This window comes from Aplidium turbinatum, chromosome 8, assembly GCF_918807975.1.
Source record: "Aplidium turbinatum chromosome 8, kaAplTurb1.1, whole genome shotgun sequence".
Taxonomy (NCBI): Eukaryota; Metazoa; Chordata; class Ascidiacea; order Aplousobranchia; family Polyclinidae; genus Aplidium; species Aplidium turbinatum.
The window spans coordinates 7,955,004-7,968,632 of NC_137479.1; the positions used below are offsets into that span (position 1 = coordinate 7,955,004).

General features: G+C 35.5%; 1 protein-coding gene across 1 annotated transcript; it reads right to left on the reverse strand.

The window, feature by feature from the left end:
* Window positions 1-811: 811 nt before the first annotated feature.
* Window positions 812-12,703, reverse strand: LOC145775125 (alkaline phosphatase-like). Its single transcript, XM_082586337.1, has 11 exons — window positions 12,589-12,703; window positions 11,418-11,528; window positions 9,760-9,881; window positions 9,028-9,202; window positions 8,608-8,783; window positions 8,167-8,371; window positions 7,600-7,752; window positions 6,099-6,278; window positions 5,194-5,343; window positions 4,668-4,812; window positions 812-1,641 (listed from the first exon to the last, which is right to left on the reverse strand). Exons 1-11 carry the CDS (start codon window positions 12,656-12,658, stop codon window positions 1,332-1,334), a joined length of 1,797 nt encoding a protein of 598 aa, XP_082442463.1. The 5' UTR covers window positions 12,659-12,703; the 3' UTR covers window positions 812-1,331.
* Between the last annotated feature and the right edge of the window lie 926 nt (window positions 12,704-13,629).

Below are 13,629 nucleotides of genomic sequence, written 5' to 3' on the forward strand. Positions count from 1 at the left end.
TTTTAGCGTGGAACAGGATATTTCATACATAAAGAAAATACGTCCTTGTGTCTTCATAAGGTGTTTTTAATACTTGTTAATTAACCCAATATGTAGCGACACTGGGTTTTATGAGGACGCCCCACTCTAGTAGTAAAATATTTCACAGAAGAAAATAGCCTATGCTAGAAATGTGACATTTTTTTACTTTTAGTTTTTATTTTTGCGAATTTTCTAAACCTACACTGGTCATTTTTCTACCTTCCTGTCCTTCATAAATCACAATAAGCATTTCGTCTCAGGTGGCTAGACAGTTTTGTGCAATGCTAGTTATTATATAAGTTAATGTTAGTGCACTATAAATGTTAGTGCAATTACTTTGAAATGTAAAAACGCTCAAAAATGCCTTATAATTATGAGAAAAAGTAATTTTTTGTTTAGTTTAGCATAAATTTATGTTATAATTCAAAAATTTCAATTTTGAAGCTATTTTTGGCAAATTAAAATAAAAACCGACTTCCTGACGTTTTTTCATCTCAAACACTTTATTTCAATAAATTTGTTGGGTAAAAATTTGATTTCTATAGGCACAATACACATGGCTATTAGGCCTATCTTGTAAAATATTTTAGTTTTGTGATTTTCATAGCTCCCGTTATTAGCGATTAATTAGCACGGGTTAAGATAGTACGTTCCGCGTACGAAAATAGCTCGTAGGCTACTAAGGTAGGGTTAAAGCTCTTTTTATTTTACAGTATCATATGAAAATGTGTGACCGTTCCTGACAATTAAAATCAGATATAAGGAGGTCAGTGGACAAGACAAAAAAAAACAGTGTTTTAACACTATGCGTTGGAATGACTTACAGTTTCTTAAATTATCGGTTTTAAAATATAAGATGGAAGTATGAAAGATGTTATTGAAAAATAAAGAGAAGGTTTGTAGCAGGAAATAAAATAACAACATATTTTGTAGTATACTACAAAGCGTCAAAGTTTTCTATTTCAATTGGCAGGCTATGCTTTATAAGTAAAGGATTAATTTCTAAGATTATGCATTGTGGTGAACATCAAGCGCATTAATTTGTATTTCAAAAAGCAGAGGAATTTGACAAATGAGTCTTATTTTTGTAGAAAGCTGAGTGCTGGCCAAAACAAATTACCTCAGTCACTAATAAATGATGACACTATCCAATTCATTCGAATTTTTATATTGTGACAGGTATTGGAGACAATTACAAAAGTGAACAAAAACAAGCGAAATGATTGCATTCCCAAAAATCACAATAATTTACATGTTTTTAAAAATTAGGCCAATGAAAGTATATAAAGTATAGTAGACCTATAAACACTTTAAAGAGTCGAATCGTCTTTTACCATAGAGTTATCATAGCTTTCTACATTCAACGATTTATGTTTTGGTTTTCTTTGAAGACATACAACAAAACACATTGCCAGCGAAAACACAAATAACACGATGAGCAAAGCAAACTGAACATTGAGTGCAACTGCAGCCTCTGTAGATGACAAGCCCATTCCTAGGAAATTAGCAGCTGTGCTTATAACCATTGGGTCAGTGGTTGTAGTTGGTGGTGTAGGTGTGGGATTGGCGTTGCTTCCACCATCGCAGTGGCTAGTATCCCCCCCAATGCAAGAAGCATATCTGAAAACCATAAAGTATCTTGACGACACATATCGCCAGGGAAATATCAAGCGATATTATTACTGTAGTTTAATGAAACTGTTCGCTATCTAATGTCATAACATGGTACATTTTTTTGGTACAAAATGTATTTCTTCGATTATAAAAATTAAATGTGTGACTTTCACTATGATTACATGCATTTATAATATCAAACAAAAACAACTCTACAATAAAGCACAAAAATTCCACCCCGATAGCTCAATTGGTTAGCGCGTGACTTCTGGAACGAAGAAGCTTCAAGATCAAACGGCGCTGGTTCGACTCTCGGGGTGTGCGCTTGAGCAACGCATTCTAAGGACTGCTCTCCATTCAGCGGCATCTAATGGATGGAATAATTCCCCGGCAACAACACTTCAACAATCGGAAACTTCACTCTGTCAATCTCGGTGACCGGGCCTGCGTCAGTGATTCAAAGCCTCTACAAGTATGAAAAACAGCCTCTACAAGTATGAAAAACTGCCAGGATTAAGCTCTACAAGAAGCTTTCCCAGTCCGAGGATAAAGATTCAATCAATCAAAAAGAATTTGGGTTGTGATTTTGAACAGTCGATGTTCTTGAATGGAGCAAAACTAATACAATACGAAGAGTTATGGCACTCACTTTGAAAATGAGAAGTATAAAAAGTACATAACGTGAAAAACATTTGAATTTTTTTTTCATATGTTCTCAAATTGATCCTTTTGTTATTTAAGGCCGCGATGCTTTGTCATCACAACTTCTTTATTTCGTATAAACGCGGTGATGTACAAAATATGCGAAGTCCTCTTAGATAAACAGTTTTCAATGAGGAATGGATAATTTAATTAAATAAGCAACTAAAATTTGTATATGAGAATCAAACCAGCAATTCATACTTCACAAATGTCAATACAAACGAGTTGTTTCGCTTGATACTTTAAACTCATCAGGATAAAACAGGTCGTTTGCATCAACATTTTCAAAGCAAACAACGATCATGCTTCTAAAAATGAAACTCAATCTATTTCATAACAATGCATATTTTAAAGCAAATACTCCAATAAGACTTGTAGAAAAATATGATACAACAATTAGCCTGTATCTTGATGGCATGGCCGTTGAGATGATAACTTGAGGCTCGGTACCAACGAAATCCTCGTGCCCGAAATCAAGACATTTCTAAAGAAAACGCATTGTATCCAAAGAATACACGCAGAGATTTCTTCAAACCCTGGCTCCTTGAAAAAGTTACGGTCCCCTAAAACCATGCCGGGCTGGTATAAAAGCACCTCTGGGCCCCATGTCAAGCTACGATCACTGATCGATAGAAAGATAAATTAGAAACCACGACAATGCAGTTTGCTTTATGTTTCATGACTTTGTAATAGTTTAACGTTTACAATTTAATCACAAGCTAATCATGGAAAATGTAAGGTGGTGTGCCTATGTCTAGACCAGCGTTTCTCAAAGTGGGCGAAATCGCCCCCCTGGGGGCAATTTTGAGCGCCAGGGGGGCGAAAAAATCAAAGGGGGCCATCGGGGGGCGAAAACACTCGAAGTGGGCGAATTTATCAAACCACCAATAACAGTCCAACGCGCTAACAACAGTCCAACGAGCAAACCATTTACTGCAAATAGATGATTCCACCTTGACCGACAATGTATCGCTGCTGCTTGGATATGTGCGTTTTGTTCATAATATGAGAACAAGAAGATATGATTTTTGCGCTCAGTCTTCCTACAGATATTCGGGCATCAAGCATCTTTAATTCTTTAATGCAGTGAAAAACTTCTACGAAGAGAAGGGGATTCCACTGAAGAATATTCTACAATGCGCAACTGATGGTGCTCCGGCAATGGTTGGAAAGCATCGAGGGTTCATTGCACTGATGAAAAGAGCAATTCCTGGACTTATTGCAATACATTGTGTAATTCACCGTCAGCATTTGGTTGCCCGTAAGCTCAGTCCTGAACTGCATGAATCACTGAATATTGTGATAAAATGCGTCAACAAAATAAAAGCGCAGGTCAAAATGTCTTAACTCAGTTTCCCAATTTGAGCGAGAATGTTATTACAGAAGAACAACGGCAAAAATACTGCTCACATTTAGACATGCTTCATAAAGACATGAAACTTCGCTTTGCAGATCTCGTGGACCTCCATGTTCCAAACTGGGTGGTACAACCATTTTCTACCGTACCTACAGGCATACTGTAAAAGTGGAACTTCAAGAGCAGTTCATTGATATGCAAACAGATGATGCGTCAAGAATGAAATTCAGAAATGATAGATACGATTTGTTTTAGTGCCAGGTTGCTGGCAAATATAAGCTTCTCTGGAAAGAAGCCAGAATGTGGATTTTGTCGTTTCCTACTTCATATATGGTTGAAAAGGGGTTTTCGGCTGTGGCATTTATGCTTTAAAAGCAAAGAAATCGCTTGCTAGGTCATAAACGGGATGATCTTCGACTCTATCTTGACTCTTCGACGATATTTTGACTCTTGACTCTAGACTTGACTCTTCGATGATCTTCGACTCTATCGACTCTATCTGATCTTCGACTCTATCTGTTGAGAGAGTGCAGACTCGACAACCTCCTACGCCTTCAGGGCTACGGTCTTTCGCACTCTCTCATTGGATGCACATTGTCAGTTTTTGTTTTATGTATGTTTCGGCGTTTCGCATCCAAACAAAAATAAAATGACCATCCATCCTATCTTACGAAGATGCCGCCAAACATTTCAAAACTTTGTAAAAGTCGCCAAGCTCATCCATCCCATTGAACATTATCATGTATTCATGTCAATTTCGTTGAGTAAATTCTCAAAACTAAATTTGTCTATCACTCTATTATCAATGTTTATTTTGCTTGACAGAATTAGGGGGGCGAAATTTTATTTCAATAACGAAAAGGGGGCGATGGACTAAAAACGTTTGAGAAACACTGGTCTAGACTGTGCTCGTAAGCAAAGATGGTGGACATTTTACAAGATTGAGCAAGCGGAACTTGATTTAAATCCAAACCTCATGACGTATGCAATATAGCTTTGTTGATGAACTCCATGAAACAGATGAGCCATCGGTCCTCTCGCCATGATGGCTACGTCCTCTCCTCCATGAGACTCCCATTTGAGAGGCACAGCAGATTGTTGCAAATAATCTTTGCTCTCTGAAATTACCGTATAGATCTATCGTCAGTCGCAATGAACTGTACTTATGAGAAATGTTGGTTTGGGTTTGAATCTTTATCCTCGGACTGACAAAACCTTGATTGGTTATTCCTGGTAGTTTCGCATACTTGTAGAGGCTCTAGACGCAGGGTCGGTTACTGAGATTGGCAGAGTGAAGTTTTCCGACAGTTGAAGTGTTGTTGCTGGGAAATTATTCCATTCACTTGGTGCCACTGAATTGAGAGCAGTCCTGAAATGCAAAGCGCACACCCGAGAGTTGAACTTGCGCTGCGTGATCTTGAGCCGGGTGCGTAACCACTGAGCTAACGGGGCGGACGTTCTTTAACATGTTATTTAACAATGTCAGAAAGCTGAGTTACCTGCTAAGGTTTCAGTTATGTTTTGCCTGGTATGCGGTTCCGTATAGTTCATACCGACTCCTTGAAAACCAGCTCCATTTCCGTATAGAATGCTAGTGTACGGCTTGTTGTCTAATCCAAGGTTGACTTCGCCTCCAGTTACAGCTAAACCTGTTAATTTATAAGCAAATAAAAATAACATTAACACAAGAAAACTTTCTAAAATGTTAAGGCATAAAAGCCTTTGTAAAGCCTATGAGAAGAAAACTTAAGAAAGTCATTCATGTGGGTGAAGGCTCAAATGAGTAATGAACCAGCTACTTGAGATACATAAAAATAGCAAATGACATATAAAAATGCTTTTAACATTTCAAAAATTTTTCTAAAAAATGTTAAAGTAAATCTGACTTCAAAACAGTGCTTGTATACATAAAGCTTTAGTTACAATTTAATTTAGCCTATGTATGAATTAACTCATTAAATGCAGTGATTGGTCTGTAAAAATCTTTACAGGTGGTTTCATCCTTAATTGGGAACATCAGAAGGCTCTTATTCAAGTGGAATCTCCTATCAAATATTCTATTGGAATAAAAACCTTCAGACAAAATTACATATGGCGCGAAACTTGGAACCTTACAAAAAAGTTAACTCTTAAACTAAGATCAACGCAAAGAGCACATGAACGAATTATGATGGGTTCAACATTTTCGAGACAAAAAAACTGCTGAATGGATTCGAAATCAAACACAGTTACTGGAGGGCGGAGATAGTGGTAATTATCAAAAACCATTACGTTTATCTTTAACAGCAAAAACTTTGTTTTGTTTTCACCACAAATAGTCGTAGAAAATGGATTTCATATCTCTAATTAATTTTAAATTATTGTTATTTTTTATGATCATTCATAATCAAATCACAACAGTTACCAAGTATTGGGTTCCCTCTATCTGCGTAGCCTCCGAAGGTAAACGTGTGACTATGATCCGCTGTTACAATGACAAGAGTATCAGTGTCCGAAGTCAAATCAACTGCTTTTTCTACAGCGTTGTCGAAAGCAACAAGGTCATGTAGAGCTCTGTAAGCGTTGGTATCGTGATGCGCGTGATCTGAAAAATAACAAGGCTTACCTAACTTTTGAATGGTTGGACCTATTTTCCAATATTACGGTTGGGTCAATTTGCTGGAAACTAATGTAGTCAGTTTGTTCTGCTTTGAAGATGCATTTACCAAGTCTCCTACCAGGATATAGCATACAATATTGTTACAGACCTTTGATTTGATAGTGGTGACTGCTGACTAGAGGGTTTGGATGGTTAAGCTACTATAGTAACACATGATAAAAATAGTGAAACAAGCAGACATGGAGTAATGCACATTCAATCAAAACTAACAGGGAAATAATAGAGTGGTGAGCAAACTGCCCTTATCAATTGAAAGAACACCAGTTTCACCCTCATCGATCCAACACACAATCTGTGGAGGTAAAAATCATGTCTCCGAAAAACTTTATTGTTTAAAAAATCATCCACATTTCAACCAACTTGCGCGAGTGTTCATGTACAACCTGTTTCGGCCTAGTTTAATTTATGCAGCACAAAATATCCAGTTTCCATGTTGAAATGGCAGGGTATTTTTGCGCAAAATTGATGACCCAGACAGATCGTGTGACAGACCGATATACCAAAGACCTGATGGTGCCCACTACGAGTGATTGTCAAACTGTGCCTCACGCCTTCATATTGTAATTCGTTTTGCTCAATCAATCCGGTAGTCACTTAAGCAGGTCAATTTCCTGTAAGATTGCAATGAATGCAATGACACCGCCAACCAACCAGACCTTTTTAAGTGGTTGTCGTTAACGTAACCCTTCTAACACTCAGCCAGAGAGTTGATGCTTCCTTTGATCTTTGTTTGGTAATTACAGAAGAGTCGAACCCGCTTCATCAAAATAACTACTTTCTAACCCCTTACCCTCTATCAGAAATGTTTGCGCTTTTTCTCTATTCTACATGAACTTCCGAATGGCTCGATGTTTCATTGTTTTTTGAACTTTTCGTGTTTAAGTGCTTACCAATCAATTATGCAAACAGTTTAGCAACGCAACAATATATCTTGTTACTCCAAATTCCAGCATTGAAAATAGCCTATGCGAGATCTTTTTCTGCCAAAGAATATTCACATAATGCTTATTACCCCTGCATGTCATGTCATACCCCTACAAATGACTAGTCTGATCAGGCCATTTTAGTAAATCGATAGCGTTAAGCGTTTAGTAGAATAATATAGAAAAACAAAATTACAGCAGGATAATCTTTTTCGTAATATACCGAAGAACAAAACACCCAAACCGTAACTTGTCTAAATATCAAATAGCCTACATTTGTTTAAATGTGGAATATTTGGGTGATATTATTGTAAACTTGTTACCTATTCGTCCTCCCTCAACTAAAAGAAAGTATCCTTTCGTGTTTTTCTGGAGCATTCTGATAGCTTTTTCCGTCATTTCCGCTAATGAAGGTTCTCCGGCGCCATCGTCTTTTCTGTCCGATTCGTATTGCATGTCAGAAGGTTCAAATAAACCTAGGAACGTTTTGTTGATTAGGTTTAAAGAGTTAAATAAATATTTACGAAGTAGCATTTACGCAGAATCTCAATTCATGAAAGACACATTTATGGCTCAATTATGTTATCGTTTAGAATGCTAAAAAATGGTGAGTTATTTTTGTATAGTTTTGAGAAAACCATTCTTTTTTCAAAAAATAAGCATCATTTTTGACTATAATTGATAGCTGTAACCCACCTGTGTTTGGATACATCAATCACTAAAAGCAATTTTGATCAACAAATTTAAAAAAAATGCAACAAATATTTTGCAATATTTCCATCAAAACTCGTCTATCAAAACTTCAAATGCCATAAAAAAAGGTTGTCAAGTCTAAGGAAGAATCAAAAATAAATTGTTAGCTCCAAGAGAAGGATCTAATTGGTACCAACCTAAAAGCCGATCTGTGGTTACGGGATCAACTTTGTCAAACTCAGTTTGGTTCCAGACGTACGAAGCTTTTACACCCCTTGACTGGTTTTGTAGCCACTTGGCAATTAGATCTTGACCATCTTGACGAGTGTTTGATTGAGTTGGATATTCTGGATCGTTGGTTGTAGATGGTTGAAAATACTTTCTTCCACCTCCCAAAGCAACCTAAATAATCGAATTTTAGATCACTATGTTTTACAGCGAAGTTCATTAAAATATTTTAGTCAATTGACTCCTATTGCCAGCTATTTGGCCACTTCAAACCTGTTTGGAAATTAAATGACTGATCAGGTCTTAATTACAAAGCTGCAATTGAAAAATCTTGCAACAAAGAAACTTGGCGAGTCATCGCTTCAGTACCTCGACGAGAGGAAGAAAATAATGATGGGATAAGCACTTACTGTAATTTTATCGGAATGGTCGTAGAACTGTTGAGCAATATCTTTGCAATCATTGAGCTTCGCTTCGTCTGGTAAATCTACATCTCCGTACCACGTTCTTGACACTGAATGGGCGTAAGCTCCCGATGGGGTGGCGTGATTAATGCGAGTGGTGGTCACTATTCCCGTTGATTTTCCTGTTCAAAGTAATGCCAATTGTCAAAAGTGTTATTATGTCATTAGTCCAAGTTTGTTAAACAGCACTTGAGTCAATAACGGTACCCATTTCGACTACAACACTGAAACTACGTATTGCTACAATGCTGTCATCAATAATTAACCCATTCTCGAACAGAAAAGCTCTAATGCACAAATTCACTCAACACTTTCAATTTACGCAAGAGAAAAAAGATAAATCGGATGCAGTTGTATGTTGTCTACCAGCGTTATACGCGTCCATAAGAACCGATTCAACTTCGTTTCCTTTCTGTGTTGAACAATTGTCCTTTCTTGCAGCCGCAGACAAGCCCACTGTGTAATAGTTCCCTTTTACTCCACAGAGATAAGCCGTGGCTGTGCTGGCTGAATCAGCAACTTGTTTATCCACAGAGTAGGTCTAAACAAGTCAATAATTTTTTTTTAAGTTTGTTGGTTTGAAAAGTTACCATTATGTACTGTAGAGTTGATGGCTAGCCTCATGGGGGTACTGTGGTTTTATATTGATCCACAATTGTTATTTTCGATTCTTTAGTATAGTTTAATACTTACTGTAGCTATAAATATGTGAAATTCTATTATTATCAAATCTACGTAAAAATACAATGAAGGAGCACAACTCTGATGTAAAAAATGCGTTAAAAATGTGAAATGTATATAACTCCAAGAAAAAGTGCTGTATGGTTTTGCTCTTGTCAAATACTCCACATATGTATTCCGGAAGCAAACTTGGCTTCAAAAGACGATTCATTGAACAAAACCATTTCATTCGAATTATTGTAACTTACTGTGTTTACAAAATTGATTTAGTTATTTCGAAATTTGCGGTAAGCATTTCTCAATTCTTTTTTTCCCTTTTAAAACCATCAGACAAAACATTAAATAGCAGTGTAATTACTTTTTAAAGTTGATTTTTCAATGAAATATACCAGCCAGTCAGCACAAAAAATACCCCACCTTTGACAATCCAACATTTGGAAATTGATCCATAGCAAGAACTGTCTCCTCTCCGCTGTTTCCCTGCATTTGACCTTTCATAATCCTTCCAGCTGTTACTGTTTGTAATCCCATGCCATCTCCTGCACATTTCAATAAATAATTATTATGAAGCAAACAACATAAATGAAGTATTACCCATAACATCCCATTTTATTTTGTGTATGCCTTAACAATCATCCATATATTTACTTTATGAAGAATTAAAAGGGTTATGTCTTATTGCTCCCTGAAATACTTTCATGTCCCACAAAATGTAGCGTTACTTTTTCTAATGCATCATTTCTGTGTATCCTCTTTGGTCCTTATTAATAATTTTGTAAAAAAAGGTGTCGGTTCCCTTAATGTTATTTTTGTCTTCCTATGTGGTTGTAGTACACGTGTTGTAAGCCACACCCTTAAAATTTCAAATATATATCGGACAAAAAAAATTCATTTTATTAAATATTATGACAATAAATTAGTTACCAATATGGATGTGTCGCTATACGACGACACAGAAGGACAAATAATATTAAAAGAAAAGGCACATTTTAGGCACAGCCAAAAAAGAGTGAGTTATACTGAATAGAAATAATGCATTAAAAAGTAACGTTATATTTGTAGGGCTTGATACTATTTTAGGGAACCGTAAGACGTGACCCTTTCAATTCTTCATAAGGTAGATGTATGGAGATGGGATGTGACCCTTTTGTATAGACTATATACAAACTATATATACATTAGGTGGATAAATATATAAATAGCAAAAACTTTCATTGTGTTTGCTGGGAGAATAGTACGGTACAAGTATAAACAATACAAATAAAATAGCACCATAATAAACTTAATTCCATAACAGACAGAAAGCAGCAAAAGGCTATATCAGTCATCGAGTCAGCTGCATTCGGTGTCATTAATGTCACAAATGTCACAAAATAAAGCATGTCATTATTATTATTGTCAGAAGACGACTTCATCGTAAGTTTTTCGTGTTGCCTTGGTATAGTCAATTTCCTACAGTTTCTACTGAAAAATGTGTCAGCTATGTGGCGTCTGTGACAGCCAAGGAATGATACACTCAAAAAAACTAAATAATGCTTGATTAAAATTTAACAGCATTAAATCCAGTTACTCTTTAAAAACATCTACAGCCTATTTCACCCTTACTTGGGACCATTAGAAGGTCCTTATTCCAATAGAATGTTTAGATTTTATTTGAATAAATACCTTCTGATGATGCCATGTAGCCCAAGGGTGAAACAGGCTGTAGAGGTTTTTAGAAAAGAGCAACTGAATTTTATGTAATTTGCTCTGCTTGGCTTTTTTTTGCTTGGCGTTGATCACTTTTTATAGTATTAATAGAACTTATTGTCAAATGTAATAACACATAAAAATGAAAAATGGGAGTTCTACGAATTCGAATGTTGTGCAATACTGAATGAATTCAAACTTATCACTAAAAGTAAGCTGATAGATGTTCATAAAACTAGTTCAATACCAAATTAAATACAAACACAAAATTAGTCTATAAGCTATCATAAACACATAGAAAATACATTGAACAATCTTCTGGTATTCAACGTCTAATATTCAACTTCTAATATGCTACTAATTCAAAACTTAAACAGAGCACGTACCCAGTAAGATTATGACATTCCTAGCCACACCCGAATTCTTTTGCAAGTTGAGAGCAACGTCAACTTCTTTCCTTCCAAGGTTTAACCAATATTCTGGTGTCTCTTCTTCAGCTAAAATATACCGAAAGATTCGATTACTTCGATTCGATAGTGTTTGATTACTGTTTTCATGTAGATTGATTTTAATAAAATCAAAACCTTGGCTGAAAAACTGATTTCTTGCCATAAGATCATGTGTTCCTTATTGATTTAGCAAACGTGATTTTATAAATGCTGTGCGTGTTTAAACTTGAACTTTTCCGAAAGATACTGACAAGCAAAAATCTAACATTCGTATCATTGAATTTTATCGATTTTGAACTAACGTGCACAATTGCACAGCTTTTCTTTTAGTTTTGCAAACGCAGTGTGGCTGCTGGTATAATGCAAAACTGCTCTGTTTGATATATTTTTGTGTGACGCTCTTATGTGTGACTCTTTTAGTCTTAGTCAAGACCATGAACGTTCTATGGTTCATGTATTTCAGGAACTTTTCCCTTCTTGAAAATTTTTTTCTTTTTTGTAAAAAAAACATAGTTTCCTGCTTTCATTACAAATGTTATTTGCACATATTAATGAAAAGCATTGCGTAAATGTCGTTTAGGTGAATGAATGGTTTCATCCGTGCACCATCAGCAGTCAATACAATTTAGAAAATAAGATATATTTGAAAAATACCTACATTTTTAGATTTATTGAGTTTTTTTGAACAATGCCTGCTTTGTTTGTGTTGGAATTATCATCAATCAACAAAACTCAAACGATTTGTTACATATTGAATTGATGTGTGTGATAGTTTCATCCTCAGAGGATGTCTTCAAAGACATAAAGAAAGTAAATCAATATTATTCAATTTAGAAATGTCTGCATTCTTTCTCACACACAAAATTTGGTTAGTTGAAGCCCCAAAATGACTCCAAAGCCTTTTCAAGCTTTGTTAAATTTATTTAAAACCATTGTGTAAGTCAATATCGAACAAGAACCGATACAAAAAAATTAAAGCGCTTCCCAAGGCTTAGGTTACTTAAAAACAAATCTTTGTAGGCTATATTGGCAATATTGCAGTTCGAAAGCTTCAGTTTACAAAACCATTTAAGTGCATGTAGACTAGAGTAACAATAATATTGCTTACCTTTCCATGCATTTTCAGCCACAGCTAGTGCGCATGTCATTAGCCATCCAATTACGAACAAGTGAACCATTGTCGACTACAATACAGCACTTTTTTTGATTAAAAACAACTGCTCTCATCAAATATGAAATTGATTAATTTAAATTTGTTAAATTCAAAGAACATTTACTTGAACGACAGAAATATAAGATAAAAGATGAAATATAAAAATGAAGGATAACCTACCAAGGTCGATCAACGTAGCAACTGTCTTTTGTCTTATTGTTTTGTTTTTTTACTTATCTACACTGTCAAAAAAAATTACTAGCCTTTTTTTCTCTCTCTTTTCCTTGTACATTTTTAAAAATTCTATTAAGGTGTTGCGACCGTGCCATATTTTAAACTGATTGTTCTGCTTTGGTATCATGCACGTTATAACGTCTGCGTTTTGCCGCTTTATCTTTTTCTATACCTCTGCAATGCTTGGCATATATTGTTTTTTTCGTTATGATGGTCAGAAATAAAAACAAAATTGAACTGAGCTGACTGAGAATCACTCCAAAAGCTTTGTAAAAGTCCTAGGTCTGTAGATTGTGAAGACGCACAAGCTATGTTTGATAATTTCCTAGTTTATTAGACTTATTTTTTTACTGTACCTTGTTATATTAAAATCAGCAGCAACAATACAGTAATATGTAGGACTCAGCGCTTTTTCTTGTACTAAACTTCCCTTCTTCGCAGCTTATTCTCCAAGCATATTATGTACAAATAGCCTACTGTATTTTATTTTAATCTATTTGACATTTTACACAATTTTAAGCAACAATTTAAATTAAATCATAGCACTTTTATATAGAATGACTGAAATGGTCATCCTGTGAATAACAAATAAGCTAGAAATATATAAATTACTTCATTGCTTCTCTGCCGTTTCCCATGCGTTGACAAACATTAGGAACACAAACTGCATTGTGAACAAGATATGTAAAAAAGGTTAACGCTCTTTTCCTGTCACTCAAGCTAAAAAGCTAGCATCACAACAATCAATGTCAACTGAAAGAG